We start from the raw sequence: 17,596 nt of genomic DNA, 5'->3' as shown, positions 1-17,596 counted from the left end.
TAGTTATTTTTGACAGTTTTGTAGGTTGAATAGTTTTACTGAAATGCAGAGAAAGAAAAGTGTTCTGTTGTGTATTTGGATACTGGCAAGCAACTGCCTTGAGTCCAGTAAAAAGCAGAAAAGGAGCCTGTAGTTCTTCATCAGCTGGGGTAATGGGAAAAAGGGATAACCCAGCTGACGAATAAGCTGTGGCAGGATGTGCTGGGCAGAGCTCTGATGGGCCGACTGTCTTACTTTGGCTTAAGCCAGTTGTCAGCCATGGCTCAACATTGTCCTGTGGTCCTGGGCTGGTCACGCGCGGAGTCCTGGGAGTAGCCGCTGTGCCTGGACCAGGTCCTGCATGTGGAGCTGAGTGCGTGCATCCCTCTAGTATGGAAATACCGAGTCTGGAGGCACCCACTGCCCGGAGCCAGCTTGGAGCCTGGTTCGTCTGTGGCGTGGTTAACCTGCTGGCTGGACACACTTGGTGGAGAGTGGCCCAGTGACAAACTGTGAGTGACTCTTGCACTTTTATGCTTCCAGGTACATCATTGGGAAGAAAGGGGAGACCAAGAAAAGACTAGAAACAGAGACTCGAACCTCCATCAGCATTCCCAAGCCTGGAGTGGAAGGAGAAATTGGTGAGTTTAACGTGTGCAAAATGAGTGTTCTTTCAAAGGCTCTTGCACAGACACGGTTTGAATCGGAAGGGGGTATAGGTGTTTTTCCTTTAATTTCTGCTTTTGACATGGCAATGACTCACTTTACGGCCCTGGGAAAATCACTTCACTTTTCTTCTGAGTTTATTTTTTCTGTCTATAAATCCTTATAAAGCAGTGTAATTTTTTGGGGGGGAAAAAGTCTATTTTAAGCCGATAAATAGTCTCACTGAAGTCAGTTCTGGGCCTTAAATGACTGGTTTGAGAACACTAGGTCTGAATGTGTTTGAGTTCTGTTTTGATTTCAAAATAATACCATTTCCATTAATAAGAAACTATAATATACATCCAGAAAAAGTTACCATGTTGTAATTTATGCACAAAATAAACTTGAGCATGTGCTTTAATGTGAGAAGTGTTTTGATGGATGACGTTGCTGCCTTTCTGGTGTCACTTGATCCTGATGTTGAGAGCATGCATTCTTGTATCGTATGTTCCTTCTCATAATTTCCAGTGACTTAAAAAGGAAGGAGGCATTGCTTTTAAGGGCTGGCCTCTGTGGGTTTTTGCCTGAGTGGGTATCCAGAGAGGGCCCCTTGTGCATGCTTCAGTGATAATTGGCACAGTGTACAGTTAAACTTGTGACAGAGCTGTGAGGAGTAAGTGATAGGGGTATCCAGCTGTGGTGCTGCACAGGAACGTGGCAGTACTTCTCAAGAAGTGGGTCTTGACTTCTTTCTGAGAACCATGAAGGACTATTAGGAAGGTTGAGAGATGTTGAAAACTTAATAATAGGAAGCCAAGAAAATTTTGCTCCTTGCCGTTCTTTCCTTTCAAGCTCAAGTGTTCTCTGTTTGGTGCCCTGAAGTGCATGCAGAAATGATATAGGCCATCTCGATCTTTGATAGATTTTTCTTTTCTTTTTTTACTTTGACTGCTTTTATGAAAACTTGAAATAAGGCTCTAGAAATCTGAAGAGCCACTGAAATGATAGATTTGTCGTTACTGTTTTTTTAAGCACTCGGAGCTGAGTTTCTTGAGAGCAGAGGGATACTTTTGATGGCATCATCCTGTCTTTACAGAGGAAAGCACAGCTGTGTCAAGCATTTTAAGTCAAGTGGGGAGTCTGGCAAGGCTTCTCTGTGCATGGTTGGGGGTTTTATTTCCTAACGCTTCTTCAGTGAGTCTGGGGCTAACAGTAGAGAGGTGCTGTTGTGCAGGTTTTTCTAATTCCTTCCCGGCATCTCCTGAGTGAAATGTTCTTACCTTCACAGTATCCTCCAATATTGGTATTTTAAAGTGCATGGATAAGTATTGTGTAAAATCACGATCTGTTTAATTACTCTTTATTTTGCATGGGCATGGGTGTCAGTAGTTTCACTGTAGCTTCACAGAAACCAGACAAGTATTGCTTTGTTTCCTTCTAGTGATTACAGGGCAGCATCGCAGCGGTGTCATCTCTGCCCGAACGCGGATTGATGTTCTCCTGGACAGCTTCCGTAAGAAGCAGCCCTTCACACATTTCCTGTCCTTCGCTCTCAACCAGCCTGCCATCCAGGAGAAGTTCCTGCAGTTCAAGGAGGAAGTGTTGGAGAAATGCTCAAAGGTACAGAGCCACATAAGAATTAAAATCAAGTGGAAGTCCTTCAGCAGAGTGCCATTTTGTTCATTGAGATAGCTTTCTGGCATTTACCTTGAAGGCCTTATTCTATTCTGTTTCCTAGGAATGTATTTTTAACAGGCCTTTTACTTCAGTTGGCAGGTCTGCTGTGAATTTGTTGAGTGCTGTTGTGAAATCTGGAAAATGGAATGGTTTACTTAGTAAATTGTTAGAAAATATTTTGTTCTTCTCAGAGATTTTCCTAGGTGGGAGGATATCTAAGATTCAAAAGAGGGTTGGGATTGGGGTTTTTTGTTTTTGCTTTTAATAGGAAAACCACTAAATAATATAGTGGACTTTTCTATATTTTATATGATTTCAACATAACCGTGAAACCAGGTATGATTTCACAAGTGTGCTGCTGCTTCAATTTCACTTTTCTTTTGGTTACTGACAGTGAAGGAATATGGGTGTCATTACCTGAGCTGAGCAAGAAATGACTTGGTAGCACATGCCATCCTGCAAACCTAATCACTTCCCTTCTTCCCCATGAGACTTTGTGCTGACAGTTCCTCCTACTTGCCTTCAGATCTTGCATTGAGAACAGCAGGAAATAGTTAGGCATAGGGAAATGAGGAACAGAATGAAGTGAAAGCTGTGTATTCCCTGGTTTATTTTAGTGTGCTTCTAGTTTGACAGAAGTGGTATGTCAATGCACAGGGCCAGGCTGAAGAGTGGGAATGGTATTATTAAATTGCTGTGTCCTCTGAGTCCACTGGGAGGATATGTCTAGGCAGGAGAGAAGAGTTCCTCTTTGTGGCCGCTGCAGGTCGGCTTGCATACATGCAGCAGGGTTTTGTGGACTCATATTCTTACCTTCGTGTCTGTCTCTTCTGTTTTTGCCTTTTAAAGCAGAAAATACAATCTTGCAGATAGCATGGCTTAAGAAGTTTAGTTTCCTATGCCTTCATGCTGTGAGTGTGGATTATCTAATGTCTGGGGAGATAGGGTTTCTTGCTCCAGTGTTTGTGGTCACTTGCAGGTCAATTGTCTCATCTCCAAGAGCAGAACTGAGCTGGCTTTGCAGTCTTGTCCTTTCTGGCAGTTCTGATCTAAGTCTGTCTTCTCTGTCCAGCTGCCTATGACATCTTAGGAGCTTTCTATCACTCAAGTTTCCACCTGATGTTAAATACAACATAAATTGGCCAACAGATCCAGGGATTAGCAACCTGTACAATGCCATGAGGAGCCGTTCTTCGGGCTAGGAGGGTATCACTGACTTGATTGCCTGTCCCCATTAGCCAGTGGCAGCTATCTTTATTAAGCTTGCCGTTAATAAAGGATAGGCTTGAGGACAGGGGGACAGAAACATTAGGCTGAGAAAGTGTTGGCTGGACAGAGTGCCAGATCTCGGGCTGGCATCAGTGGTGTCCTGGCTCCCTCTGTTGGTTTCTAGTTCCAGTCCTTGTGTGGGGACACCAAAGTTACAGGAGAGAAGTCGCTCTTTGAGAGGCTGGTAACTTCAGCATGGGTCTCTGGTAGTGGCTGTTCATACTGTTGGCCTCGGACTGAGATCACTGCTTTTGGTCTGGTGTTTCTTTTGCTCTTTATCCCCTTCCCCCTGGGTTTATGGCTGTTACAGTCCATTCACTTGATGTCCCACAAGATGTGGCCCTGCCCTGCTAGAAGCCTTGACATCCTGGATGCCACTTATCTGCTTCTCCACCTCCCTCTAGCTGACCGCCAGCAAGTTCTATGCATCTCTCTTGTCCATCCCTGCGGACAGCAAACCCCGACCTGTCTGCTGTGCAGGGCAGTAACATCAGTGTCATCGCGTATGTCTTGCTGGGTTCTGGCTTCCAGACTGCCTGGTGTCAGGTGAGCCCTTTCAGTGTCATATCTCTAAGATGTGGCCTCTTTTATTAATCTTTGCAGCTAATGCTGTGGTTCATGCTGTCATTGTGTGTCTTTAATCCTGCAACACAGTGGTCTCACAGGGGACTAGCTCTTCTTGCAGAGCAGTCTTTTTTCCTGCCTGCTGGTTTGGTTGCATCTCTGCAGCCCTCCATTGGCTCAGCCTCAGCTGGTAATCTTGCTTGTTCTCCAGACCCCTCCTGATCTGTCTCTGTCACAGTTTGTCTCTTGCTCACTCTTAAGTGTCAGTTTGCATCCCTGCATAGCCAGAGAGGTCTGCCATCCAGTTAGAAACATGTTCATAAATTTATCTTGGTGCTTTCCCCGGTGTTGTCAGTCACGTTCAGAAGGAGCTGCCTGGGAACATCTGCAAACCTTCATGTGCTCCTTGTCCTGTAAAGCTGCAGAAACCCAAGCTTGGTCAGAGGAGTGCCGAGACCTCTGCTGACCAGGCTAGTCATGTTAATTTTTCCTCCTCTTGCTGACGTTCTTTTTCTTTCCTGCAGTTTTTGTTCCATGTCTGGACAGCACTGGGTCCTGTAAGGCTCTGCTTCAGTGTGAGCATGCATGTGGGAACTCATTTCAGCCTAACAGCTACTTCTGGCTTTCAGTGACCTCAGATTTGAACTGTACTCAGAACCAGCACCTGGGCATAAACCCTCCTAATATCATTAATAGCAGTATCTCTAAAAGAGCATGGTGCTCAAGACATAGCATGCCTTTTGCTGCTGCCAAGTCATCAAGGTGCTTTTGGGAATTTCTCAGAACGGTGGCGGCTGAAGCTGCCCTGTATCAAGACACATCTATGGGTAGAGGCAGAAGGTCTGGAGCTGTAGTTCCTGCTCTCCACACTGCTTAGGCACAAGGTGCCCTGGCCTGGGAGCTGTGGGATTATGTTAGCACTGCTCAGTGCCCTGTGCCTCTCAGGAGGGCCTGAAATGTTCCTGGTCCTGCTTACATCAGCTCTAGAGTTCCCATTCTTAGTTTGAAATGTGGAATTTGGTCAGTAGCAGGTATTTGGGGGTTTGCATATGTATAGCCTAGGAATATATGGTGCTTTATTTTTCTGCCCTTTCTTCTCCTGGTATTAGCATAAGGGTTTCTAGATATATTGCTGCCTCTTAGTTCAAGGAGTATATTGCAGCCTCGTATGTCTCTCAATCACTCCAGCAGCCAGTAATGCCACTCTAATACCACTTTATCTCACAGCAGGGTCTCTGCTAGAAAGCACATCAGTAATGAAAAACAGTATTTCAAAACTGTGCCTCACAGAGCAATAAGAGAGCTTATAGATTTGTCCAAAGCAACGGGATTTCTCGGGATACTTGGAGAAATCTGAATAGGTTTCAGTGACAGAAGTGGTATGCTTCTCTTTCTGTGGCAATTTGCTTGTGTGAAACACTGCAGAATTAGGTAAACTCTAGTCTTTGAATGAAGCTTGGTAATAGCGGTAAGGAAGGGAATTGACAAGACCAAGGGGGTGTGTGTGTGAGGATTTCTTCCGGCCATTGAGCATTTGTGAGAGACCCTATTTCTCTCTGAAGCAGTTACCATGACAACCATTTATTTATATTTTATAGCATAGGGTTATGTCAGTGGGTGTATGCTTTCTAACTTTTTTGTGTCTGTGTCTTTAAGACTTTCTATAAGATGAACCTTGTGCTGAAATATGGAACACTTCATGTGTCATTCACACTGTTGTATGGTCAGGGCTTCCAGGCAATGAAGCAGGGCCAAGAGGAGGCTCTTTTGAGGCTAATTTAGTATAAATACGGGGAGGTGGCTCACCTGGACAGGCTCATTACTGGTGTGGTGCAGTGGGAGGTCCAGATGAGTGGATGACCTTGGAAGTCTCCTAGCACAGTCATGTAGGTGTCAGAGTGAGGAGAACTGAAACGTCTGTCTGAGCATGCAGGTGGGAAAGGGAAGAGACTTTGCAGTAATATTGCCGTGAAAAATCACAGTTGGGTCTTTCAGAGCTGTGCAAACGCAGCATTTGCAGCCTTAACAGGCTGCAGATGTAGCATGGAAAAGAAATATGATTGCTGTAATAAATGGCAACCTGTAAATATCAAACATTGCTAATGAGATATTGTATCTTGGAGTGTAAGGGACAGAAAATGGGAAAGGTTTTTCAGCCTGCAGCTCTTCAGTCAGTTCTGAGGAAGTGCTGTTTTTCTGGCTCACTCCTTTGTGGATCAGGGTGGGAGAGGGCATATGGCTGGCACGCAGTATCCTGCTATTAAGAAAAAAACCCAAAACCATAAAGCTGTCTGCAAACATTGGAAGCTCTTAAGACAATAGAGAGGATGCAGCCAGGGAGGAAGAGCCAAGGAGTTTAATCCTTTGCCTTGTCATGTAGAAGGCCTGAAGTGTGTTGTGGTCTATGGTTTCCCTACTACAGGGCCTTAGATTTGGAGGAGCAATGTCCTTGTACTTTGCAAAGAGAGGTGAAGACTCCAGATAAAACCCTTTCTGTGTTGCTTCTGAAGGAGGAAGGCAAAGGTAGAAGTCTAAGTATCAGGAGGGAGGAAAAAAAAGAAATTTTAAGGCTGAGTGGAAATGAGTTGTTGGTTTTTTGACCATGACAATGCAGTGTCACGGAGAGGCATAAGCTAAAACGACCAGTCATCACGTATGGATGGTGCATAAAAGTGATATTCTTCCTGCCTCTCCTTAGAGAGGCATCCTTAGAGGTCCTCATCCTTAGAGGACCCAAGTTTGAACAGTAAATTTTTAGAGAGACTATATAGTCTGATGTGTTTGTATCTGCTGGTGAGTTCCTGCAAATATGCTGCTTTCAGATTCGCCTGTAGGATATGGGGATTCCCTGCTGTGACACCTCGACTCCCCTAATCTGGTGCTCCATTTTTATTAGGGCTGGAAGCCACCGCTTGCCACAAGCTGCTGCAGCTTGTGCTATGAGGAGTGCCTACCTTCCATTCCACAGGGGAGGGAACTGGTGAAAGAGGAGTCTGTCACTGAGAAGCAGTCGGAGAGTGTGGCTTAGATCTCAGTGGATCCTTCTGCCCATCTCTGATGCTGAATCTCACTCCTCGCTCCTGCTTTTGTGGTTGTAGCTTACCTTGAGAGGGTTCCTTAGGTAAGATGTCCATAATGCCCCAAAATCACAGTGTTGACAGGATCATGTCTCTTGGGCTTGTTTTCCTTGGAGGGGGATGTGATTTTTCATTAACAGTAGTTATGAACACATTTCTAGGCTCTGTGTTCTGTTGCTGGCCTTGACGGTCAGGTTGCAGAGGGCTGATAGCACTGGACAGGGTGGCTTCCCATGAGACAACGTGGTGGTTGCTGATAGCATATCATAATCTGGGATTAGAATAAGTGGGTTCAAGCTTTTTGCATCTTGGTGAGCAGCATCGAGCCATGAAGGGCTGCTAAGATGCCTGCAGAATCGTTGCCTGTTCCAGGGAGAGCTACCTCTGATGTAGCATCTATTTTATGCGTGGGAGAAGTGGGATCTGCCAGCCTGTGAAAGAGTAGGGCTGTAAGCAGGGTTTTTAGGAGCTGTCTGAACTACTAGGGAGTAAACCAGAAAGATTATCTAGGTCTTGGCCTGCTCACTGTGTACTGCTCTTCCCTGCTAATCTCACCAGCAGCAGTAGTGTGGCTTGTGGAGGTGATGTGCCATTGCTTTGTCAGCTATCAGCCCACACTCAGGTGTTGGAAAGCTCAGGGGAAAAAGCTGCTTTTGGGACAGGTTAATGTTTACAGTACAAATCATGCTGGGGCAGAAAATAAGGGTAGGGCTTTGGCTTTCTGACCTGTGAACTACTTTCTTGTTACTGTACATCATCTGTGCGTGCTGTGGGAGTGATGTTGGCTGGTTGTCCATGGCCAGGACAAATTGAACCTTCTCCCAGTTTCTGTTATCCAAGCTATTGTTTTGTGATGGGCCAAATGTTCTCTGGCTATGGATACCATTGAAGAAAAAAGGCTGACAGAGAGAAATCATGTCCTGTCATGCATGTTAACAGCAGGATGAATTAAAGGAAGCTGCAAGGCTTTTACTGCAGAGAAGGGAGGGTGGGGAGAAGTGAGATGGAGCCGTCCCTCTTTCCTCTGCTCCTGATGTGCCTGATGTAGTTAGTCTGTGCTTGTTTCAGGCTACTGCGCAGTGCTGAGGTTTGCAATGTGCTTTGCCACTACTAGCATGGTACAATTTGGGGTTTCAGTCAGCAAGGCAGTAATTAGCAGCAGTGGAAAGTGTGTACGTGCTCTCTCTCTTCTGGTCACCACCACTCTTTGCCAGCCTGTCGCTGCTGGAGTGAGCCTCCAGCCTCTGTGTTGTAGGCTGGCTCATCTCTAGTCCATCCATAAGCACTGCTGTGAAGAAGAGTATGGATGTGGTCATTAGGCATGAAAAATGCTGAGTGAGATGTGGGGCATTAAACTCTGACGGACTGAGATATGCAGTGCTTAAACATCTGAAAGGTTTTCTTTCAAACTCAGAAGCACAGCCAGAAAGTTCAAAGCTGTCATTCTCAGTCAGTGGACTTCCTTCAGACAGAGAAGGGCTTCAAGCCTGGCAAGTTGGCTTCTTCTGGAGTTAAAAGTGGACAATACTTAATGCACTGAAGGGAAATGGCCACTAAGTAGAAATAATTGTTTTAATATGGGTGTGTTAACCATCCTCGAGGTATTTTTATAAACATCCTAGAACAAAAGAGCATGTTTCTTAAAGTTGAATGTAACCACTGCTCCACCTGGGAACAGTTCTTCCCCAGCAACAACACGTAGCTCTTCTTATAAAGGGAATTTAAACTTAATTCATCTTAGCAAGCTATAGGGCACATGGGAACAAGAAAAATTTAATTATCAGAGCTGGTATTAGCTGTGCTTGTGTTGTGAGGTGCAACCTGTGTTTAGACAGGATTTAGAGACCGTTTAGAGCTTGTCACTACAGCTGGTTCCAGCTTTATTGCACAAAAAATGGACTTAACTCAGGTTTTAAATCTGTGCTGACTTGTGTTGCGTTCATTGCTGATGGCAGCTGCCACTTTGACAGCTGTGGAAGTCTCCTCTCGAAACCCTGTACGAGTGAGTGCTGCTGTTCCTGGGTCCTGAGTTAGAGCCTATTGTAATGAGCTTCCAGGCTGCCGTTCAGCAGCTCTGATGAAAAGGCAGGCAGGGAGTGTGTGTGTGTGGTGGGGGGCTGCACCTCGTCTGCCAGGCTGAGCTTGCTTGCTTGCAAAGCCTGTGAAATTTTGTTTCTTGTTTCAACTTTGAGTCACTATGAAACCAACCAGTGATGCAAAGGTAAAAGGTTTGATGCCAGTGGCTTGGTACCTGTTCTCTGTAGTATTTATTCCTCTGATGGAGGGGTGTGTGTGGGTAAGACACTTATATATGATTGACTGACTGATTTGTAGGATCACGGGGTCAGCAGCAGCCTGTTCCAGAACCCTGCAAAGCTTCACCTGACTCTTGGGACACTGGTACTTCTGAACGAACAAGAGATCCAGAAAGCATGTGACCTCCTACAGCGATGCAAAGAGGACTTTGTGGAGTAAGTGATAAAAAAGGGATGTCATCACCAAGGACTTGAGTGGGGAAAAAGCAGCAAGCTGTCTTTGACAAGGGACAGCAAAGAGAAAAGCAGCTTGATAGTCTATCTCAACTCTAGAAATTTAGAAAAAGGCCAAATCGTTTCAAATGGAGCAGTAGAAATCACTGAGCAGTCACAGAGTCTAACAGCATCTTGCAGTTCAGCTCAAATCCACAGCATTCCATGAAAACCTGTTCTACTCATTTCGTTTTCTCACATGCCTTCCCGTTATTTTTGTGTGAGCAATTTTTGCTGTTGTCCCCTGCCTGCTGCAGAGGGAGGGATGAGCTCCATTACCTTCATGCGTTGCCTGCAGTGGGCTCTGGCACGCTGCTTCCCTCCTGCCTCAGAGCAGATGCTGAGGTGTCCTTGACATGCATTTCTTAGTGCGGGGAGCTGTATGCAGGGAAGCCAGCATGAGCCATGTGAGTAATCAGTCTGAAACATTCAGTGCTGCTCCAGGACAGTTCAGTGCTGCTCCGGAGCTGGGGCTTTCTTGCTGCCTATTAACGCTGAGCTGCAGATGTTAGGGCTTTAACTGTAAATGTGGTTGAATGACACTGTAATTAGTTTATCTGTCTTCAGCTTAGAAATTGGAGATGGCCTGAGGGATTACTTTATTTATTTCTGCAAAGCCTTTGCACATACAGCACAGATCCTTGATATTTATTTATTTATTGTCTCAGTGCATGAAGAATTAGCCATGCTGTGCTAGCCGATATCTGTGGGAATCAACGCATGGCCAAAATTTGTACCTCTGCTTTTAAAATGATGGCTCCAATTGTTCAGCTGTTGAATGCAAGCACATTTCCAGGAGAAGGCTCTACCCACAGTATTTGGAAAATGCCAGCTTCCTCATAAGTGGATTGAACTGAGGCAGGGAAAATCTTTATTCTCTGTTTCCTTTAGCGGAGGGGGAATCAACACTTGAATGTAACCTTTAGGTTATTTCCCTTGCCACACCCAAATAAATATACTTGCAAAATTAATTTAGGCTCCCTTCTACCCACATAAACCTTCATTAGCGTTCATTTACTTTTCTAAATGCAGGTAGTGCCATGTGAAGGTAGATGTACCCCTTTTGACCCTTTTTAGAATATGTGGCCTTTAGTGCTGTCAGTGTGACGTGCACGACAGTACACTTGAACTTTTTCCCTCCCAGTAAACATACTGGGAGGGGAACTCACGCTCTTCTTATTCTACCTGGGAAGCTTTGCTGAGAATCTCAAAGGCAGTCTCTTGAGTAAGCTGTGCAGAAGTGAGCAAGATTAGAGCAAAATTGGGCTCACATTGTTAACTTGTGTTTATTACTTCTGCCTGCCCAGATGCTCCCTGTACTTTCCAGAGACCTCGATGTTAAATGAGACAACGGCACTTACTCACAGGGAGCTTTCACTGCTGCGCCCTGCCTCCCTGTGATGTTCTGGTGGTAAAGGCAAGGAGGCGGCATGTTTGGAAGCAGATACACTTCACAGTGTGTTTGCAGGTGTGGGAGTGCATATTATATCCTGCACACTTTTTCGGTTTTGCCTTCCTGCAAGAGTAGCTGGAGCTGATTTTAAAACAGCTCTATTTACTTCCAGTGTTTGTAAGTGGATGTTGAAATGTACTTAAAACTGCATTCTGTATTGAGTGCTTTTCCCAGTGAAAATCAGCAAGCTTGAGACATTGTGTCACGATTGCTCTCTTCACAGGGAAGGCCAGAGCTTCTCTGGAATGAGAACTTGTTCCATTTTATTGCTGATGGGTTTTCTGAAATGTAAATAGTGATCTTCGTGTTGAGATGGCCTGTGCACACTGGCAAGTTAACTTAATGTATGTCTAAAACACTGAACATACGGATTGAAATGTTTTTACACTGTTGCTTGAGATGATGAGACAGTAGCAGCTGTAGCCTTTTGAGCTTTAGGAATTAGGGAGCCTTTTTTGTGTTTGGTTTTTTTCAGTGCAAACAACCTGAAAGATGTGGGAAAGAATGCCTCAGTGGAGTTCATTGCGCTATATGGTCTATATAACATTTAAGTCCTGCTTAACCTCAAATCCATGTTTAGCTGTAGCAAAAAATGTATTTTATATCATTCCCATAGCAAAACCAAATATTTGGTCTGTGCTTGTGGAGTACTGTTCATTGTATTTCAAAAGCAGGTGTGATGTTTTGCTTTTTAACGTAAGGGATTTCTTGGATTTTAGCCAAATTGCTGGAGGCAAGCCCCTAACTGTGGAAGTGGCAGGAGTGGAGTACATGAACGATGACCCTGCCACGACGGACGTCCTTTATGCCAAAGTCCACATGAAGGATGGCTCGGACCGGTGAGTTCCCCATACTCCTTTCTTTCATTCCTCCTTGATGTGCCATGGCAGCAGGAGTGGTGTGCCAGAGAAACCCTCTGCTGTCTGAAGCTGGTGGGTACTGCTAGAAGTCCTTGGGCCAGCAGTCAGGAAGATGAAGTCATTCTTGCTTCCTAAACTGGTTAAGGCAGTGATGTGTTTGCTCCTTAAATCAGTCACTGGTGGTGCAGCTGAAAGATGTCATTTGTTTCTGTAGCGATCTGTCAGGTTGAATAATGGTATCATGGCTCACACAGTGCTAAGATGGCCAAGGAGATACTCCTGAGATGACTTAGAAAGCAGGACAACTTGGCCTCTGCTGTCTAGTTCCCAACCTGCAATCCAGATTAATTCAGATAGCCTGGCATACTCTGCAGCACTTAATTATTCTTAAAACCCAGTAACACCAGAAGGTCCTCAGAAAAGCATGACTTGGTTACAGAGTTGGTTTTTGTGTCTGTAAGCATCCTGGAACAGGCACTGGATGTGAAAAGTCTGTCTTCTGAGCTGCTGGTGTGAAATCTTGAAGCCTGGTTGGTGTCAGTGCATGTGTTTGTGCTATTTGCCACTGTGGCTGATGGCTCTAGCTCTGCAAAGAGTGCTATCTGGGATGTGGTGGTGTCCGGACAACCTTCCTTCATCTTGTTTTTGGCAAGTACGTCGCCAGTGCCAGCACCATCTTTTCTCTTGGTGCTTTCTGGAGGACTGGGGAAACATAAGAGCTGTTGTACTCCGTGCTGCTTGTTGTGAGGTGCATGGGAAAGAGGGTAGGGGTGTAGCCAGAAGAGCTTTAGCCTTCTCTCTCTGAGCCTTAGCCTTCTCTTTTTCTGGCAGTGCTGCCTTTTTGTTGTCTGTTCCTGTTGCTAGAGGACAGCAGGAGCTAGCAGAGGAGCACGGAGCCATGCAGCTCTGGGAGGGAGGCTGTGAGTAGGGACTGGCTCAGGGAAGAAGGGACATGTTCTGGCATCTCCTTTCCCCAAGGGCTGAGGAGACAAGTGGGGTGGGGGGCTGCTTAAAAGTGCACTTTGGAGGCTGTGTTGAAGCAAGAGATTGGAAGTGGGATAAGGAAATGGGTGGGAAAATGAAAATGTAAAAATTGCTGGGAGGCAGTAGGAATTCAAATTATCTTCTTTTTGGGGCTCTTCCACCTTGAAGTCTGTTCTATCCTGAAAGAGGTAAAGTAAAACAAATGGGGAGGATGGAGGACCAGGACAAGCTAGATATCAGCCAGGAGGCAGAAGTGGAGGGAGAAACAAGGCAGAAGCACTCAGAAGGATGAGACAGAGGCAGACGCTGGGTGACCCAAATGCCCTTTGGTGGGTTTGTGTCCGAAGCGTCAGCTCTGAGAGCTGAGGTATGGGCTCTTTTCTCCTGAGTCACCAACCTCTAGGTCATCTCTGAGGTGTGGTGCTTGCGAGTCTGCTTGCGTCTGCAAATAAGTCTGCAAGCTGAGGAGCTGGTAGAGAAGTCCTGTAACATGTAAGTAGGGTCTAAAGTGGGAGTAATGTCTGCCTGCATCTGGGGACAGCTTGAATTGTTGGTGCTAGCACTATGGTCTGCTTCAGATGCCAGCTGTATCCGTTTTGCTGAGAACCCACTTAGCCGTAATGCTGGCAGAAAATGCTGATGTGCGTTAGGGGCAGCAGAGCTGCTTTTGGCAGGGGAGAGAAACGAGGTCTCCAAGTCCACCTTGCCTTGAAACTGAAAATGACCCTCACCCACCTCACCAAGAAAGGGCTGATGTCTCCTCTGTCCTGCACAGAGGTCTGTTAGCTGAGGTTTTGACCAAACCCAGATCTTGTGCTCTGCATGGCACCTGGAGGCTTCTCTTCCTCTTCTTTTTGTCTTTTTGCATAGCAGTGTGCTCAGAGAGGGCCAAGCATTTTTAAGTTTTTATCCTTGGCCCAGGCCAGTCCTGCCCTCACCTGCAAATTAATTCATCTGGCACTTCTCTCCTAATATAGTTCCTTAACTGTTAGCAAGCATCCAGAAAACACTGAGCTTTGCAGAGGGGAGAGAAGATATTTTTGTGTTGATAGAGAACAGTGAAAGCTTCTTTTGCTTCCTTTGAGATTCCAGCAGACACAGTGTTGGACAGACAGTGGTTATAAAGACTGGACAAATGGTGATCCCTCCAGAAAACTGCATCATTTTCTGGTCTGCTGGATGGATCATTGCTGAGCAGCTCCATGAACCTCTTGCCTGCTAAAACCTGCTGTGCTTTGCTCAGGGAAATGGGGAAAGCAGGTAGAAAGCAGAGTTTCTCAGCTGCAAAGCCAATACTAGAGGAGAGCAGCAACCACATGGCTGGCTGTGCTGGATCAGACTGTTACAGCCTACATTTGAGAGGTGTGTGCTTTCCTGTCTCATGCAAGACATCTTGCTGGCTTTGTGTAGTTCCTGGCATGGCTGAGGGGTGGAGTTCCTTCCTGATCTTTGGATGATCTTGATCAGCTTAAGCTATAAAGCAGGAGATTTGATTTACCCTGACTTAGCTTGCATAACTGCAGACAGAATGAGGGGTTGGCAAGCCCTTCTGCGCATATAATGGCTCAGACTGAGGGAAGGATCATGCTCTGATGCCTCCCACATGGCAAATAATTTCCATTATAATTCATTCTAATTTGTTTTATTTCCTTGATTAACTTTATAACGTAATAAAGCACCATTTTCACTTGAGCTATTCTCTGTTAATTTGTTTTAGTATTGTCTGTAATGATATTCATTTAATCTTTGTCATTGCTAATTTTAAAAATCACCGAAGTAAAGCCAGAAAGTGGTAGAAAACCATGACAATTGGTAGTTTGAGTCTTGAAATTGTCACATGGGGGTTTGCAGCCCGTGAGGGGCAGTACAAAACCGGCAGTGGGATAGGAGCTGGCATGCAAAGCATGGCAGCCCAGGCTCTGGGGGCCAGCCTCAGAGAGGCCACACTGCCTTTCCCACTGCATCTGAGATGCCAAAGTGCTTGGACCTGGCAGAGCAGAAAGGTGTCTGATCCCTTGGACGCAGTGAGAGAAGCCCAAATTCTTCTGCACAGAAGAATACCCTCTTACCTTGTTTTCAGGGATGGGAAGCTCTTGTTGTCACACATCCTTACTGCTTTGGGTAAGGCTCAGATGCTGCAGAAATATTGCAGGGGACAGCATCAACCTGGAAGTTCCTTCGTCTCTTTAGACTTAGGACACATGAGCGCATTGCTCTGATCATCTGCCTGCTCCTGCTGTCTATCCTAGAACAGGTCTGTCCACAGATCTCAGCAGCCGCTTTCATCCCTAACTGAGGCCAGGCAAGAAGGTGGCAATAAGTCCTTTGATTCTGCTTGCTCAGTAGCTCCAAAGCTGGAGCATTCACCGGGATGTGCTGTCTGGGTTTGCGCCCTCTGTCACTACATTCTGGGCTCTCACAGAAATTAAGCCCAGTGACTGGGTTGCTTATTTGGGACAGGGAAGGTTTGAGCTCCAGCCTAGTGTACTGCACAGGTTGCAGTCCCTGAGCAGAGCAGATCCTTCTGGTGTCAAGATGCCTAAGCCCCCCCTGGGGATCTGCAGATTTTAGCATTTGTAAGGAGAGTCACATTGTGTTTCCTGGCAGTAGAAAGATGCATCCTTCAAGTCCCAATAACATCTGTCACTGCGAACAAGCTCTCTGCTATGCTAAATCTGCCCTTCTTCGCGGAATATTTACAGCAGAAGCGATCACCGAGGAAGCTTTGTGAAACAGCCAGAACTTTTTGCATTAGACCTGAATCCTGATGGCTCTGTTCACTTTCCATCAGAGACTAGCTCCCTTTCCCCATGTGTGTGCAGAGACTTCATTTCACACATGCTGCCCTCACTGGCTGAAAGCAAAAAGCTGACAATGCAAGGGTTTCTCCTTGGTTCACGTGGCTCTGTTCTTTCTCTTTTTGCCTTCCCAGATTGCAGGTGATCGCTGATCAGCTGGTGGAGCGGTTTGTGGCCTCTGGCCTGATGCTTAAAGAATGGGATAGAGTGAAACTGCATGCTACAGTCATGAACACTCTCTTCAGGAAAGATCCAAGTGGTGCGTATCCCTCATCCTTACTGATAAATGCATTTTGGCTTTTATGTTTGCTTTTTTAATTTTTGGGGGTTTTGTAATTTCAAGAATACCTACAAGGCTAGTGGGGAGATGTCCGCCGATAAAACCCAGAAGAAAAATGAAAAAGCAATGAGCAGAGCTGGAGAAGGCAGGCATGCTTTGAGCACTTTCTGATTCTTTTCTAAGATTCTCTGTCATAGCTTCAAAACCCCTATCACCCAGTAGCACTCCTGAGGTCTGGGCCATAGAAGAATGCATTCAAGTACCGTGTAAGGTTGTCTGTGTCCCAGTATTAAACTGAAATTCGGTAACAACTCAATGTGCTGTGCTGACCTTTAAACAGGAAGAAAGCGGGATCCTCTTTGGTCAAGTTAAAGATTGCTCATTGGTTTAGGAACATGATTCCAGTGTCTTTCTTGTTAAATAAGATTCAGACTGCTATAAGGCTGGATATGAGCTGTTATTGAATGTATAGCTTTTGCTGTCTCTGCCAAAAGATTGTCTGCTCTAGCAGTCTGTAGCATCATCGCATTACTTTATAAAGCAGCCTCAGATGCATTGCATTTAGGGAGGGGCAGTATATTACAGCCTCATTCTCCATGTGCAAACGTGTGTGTGCTCTGGCATTGCACTAAAGCTTTTCATAGCTTTCTCTGGTGCACTGGCCCCTTTGCAATGCCAGTAAGTTACATCAAGTACTCTCTAGTTACTGCCTCTCTGAGTCTCTGTATGGACAGTGATAAGAACAGATGGTTTCTGTTACGGTTTTCTGGACACCCAGTGGCAGACTCTAGGGATGATTGCTAATGAAGTCAGATAAGAATACTCAAGTGGTAGAAACCCTGAAAAGATGGGGCTTAGCTCTCAAATTGAGCCCTGAAAACTGGTGAAAATGTGAACGCAAAGTGCTGATGTGGCTTTCTGTCAGGTGAGGCACATGGGCAGCTGCATCTGGCGTTACAAGCCTATATTCTGAACAACCCCATGAGGCATGTGAGGCATTTAGACACAATGGTGAGAGCATTAGACAGATAGCCATAGAAGTCACTTTATATTCAATACAGGGTTTGAATAGCATGCTAGATGTGAGTGGGACTTCATAGTTAATGCTGGAGATGAAAAAGAAATATTGAATATATTCACTGAGTGAGGCAGAGGTCCTGTGGAAAGAACAGATCATGTACTTAGGGATTATATAAAAATCCAGACATGCTTTGGGGAAATGGATCTAAGACATAGGCATTTGGCAGTTGCTATAGGCCTAGGTTGCTATTCTTAATGTCTGTGTGTGGCTGCGTGCCCACCCTGCAGAAGCATGCACACGTGCTTCCTGGAGCAGGCAGCAGAGGTTTGCATAGGTGCTGTCCGGATCACACCTGGCACTATGCTTGCATGCTCAGTCTGGTATTTGGTGCTGTTCCAGGTGATGCAAGCACTTGTTGTGCTGACTGTCACTCTGGCAGGATGTGGGATTAAAATCAGCCG

The 17,596-nt window shown here is 45.6% G+C and overlaps 1 protein-coding gene across 2 annotated transcripts in view; it reads left to right on the top strand.

Moving 5' to 3' along the window:
- Nucleotides 1-17,596, top strand: part of ASCC1 (activating signal cointegrator 1 complex subunit 1) — a 38,087-nt gene that overhangs the window by 3,732 nt on the left and 16,759 nt on the right. For both annotated transcript variants that reach the window (XM_037399757.1, XM_037399756.1), the window contains exons 4-8: nt 523-620; nt 2,066-2,244; nt 9,546-9,682; nt 11,912-12,031; nt 15,969-16,093. In XM_037399757.1, the coding sequence (XP_037255654.1) occupies nt 523-620; nt 2,066-2,244; nt 9,546-9,682; nt 11,912-12,031; nt 15,969-16,093 (659 nt within the window). The remainder of the gene's footprint in view (nt 1-522; nt 621-2,065; nt 2,245-9,545; nt 9,683-11,911; nt 12,032-15,968; nt 16,094-17,596) is intronic.

This window comes from Falco rusticolus, chromosome 9 (genome assembly GCF_015220075.1).
Source record: "Falco rusticolus isolate bFalRus1 chromosome 9, bFalRus1.pri, whole genome shotgun sequence".
Classification (NCBI taxonomy): domain Eukaryota; kingdom Metazoa; phylum Chordata; class Aves; order Falconiformes; family Falconidae; genus Falco; species Falco rusticolus.
Note: the sequence above shows the minus strand (reverse complement) of the source record. Positions and strands in the feature narration are given on the sequence as shown.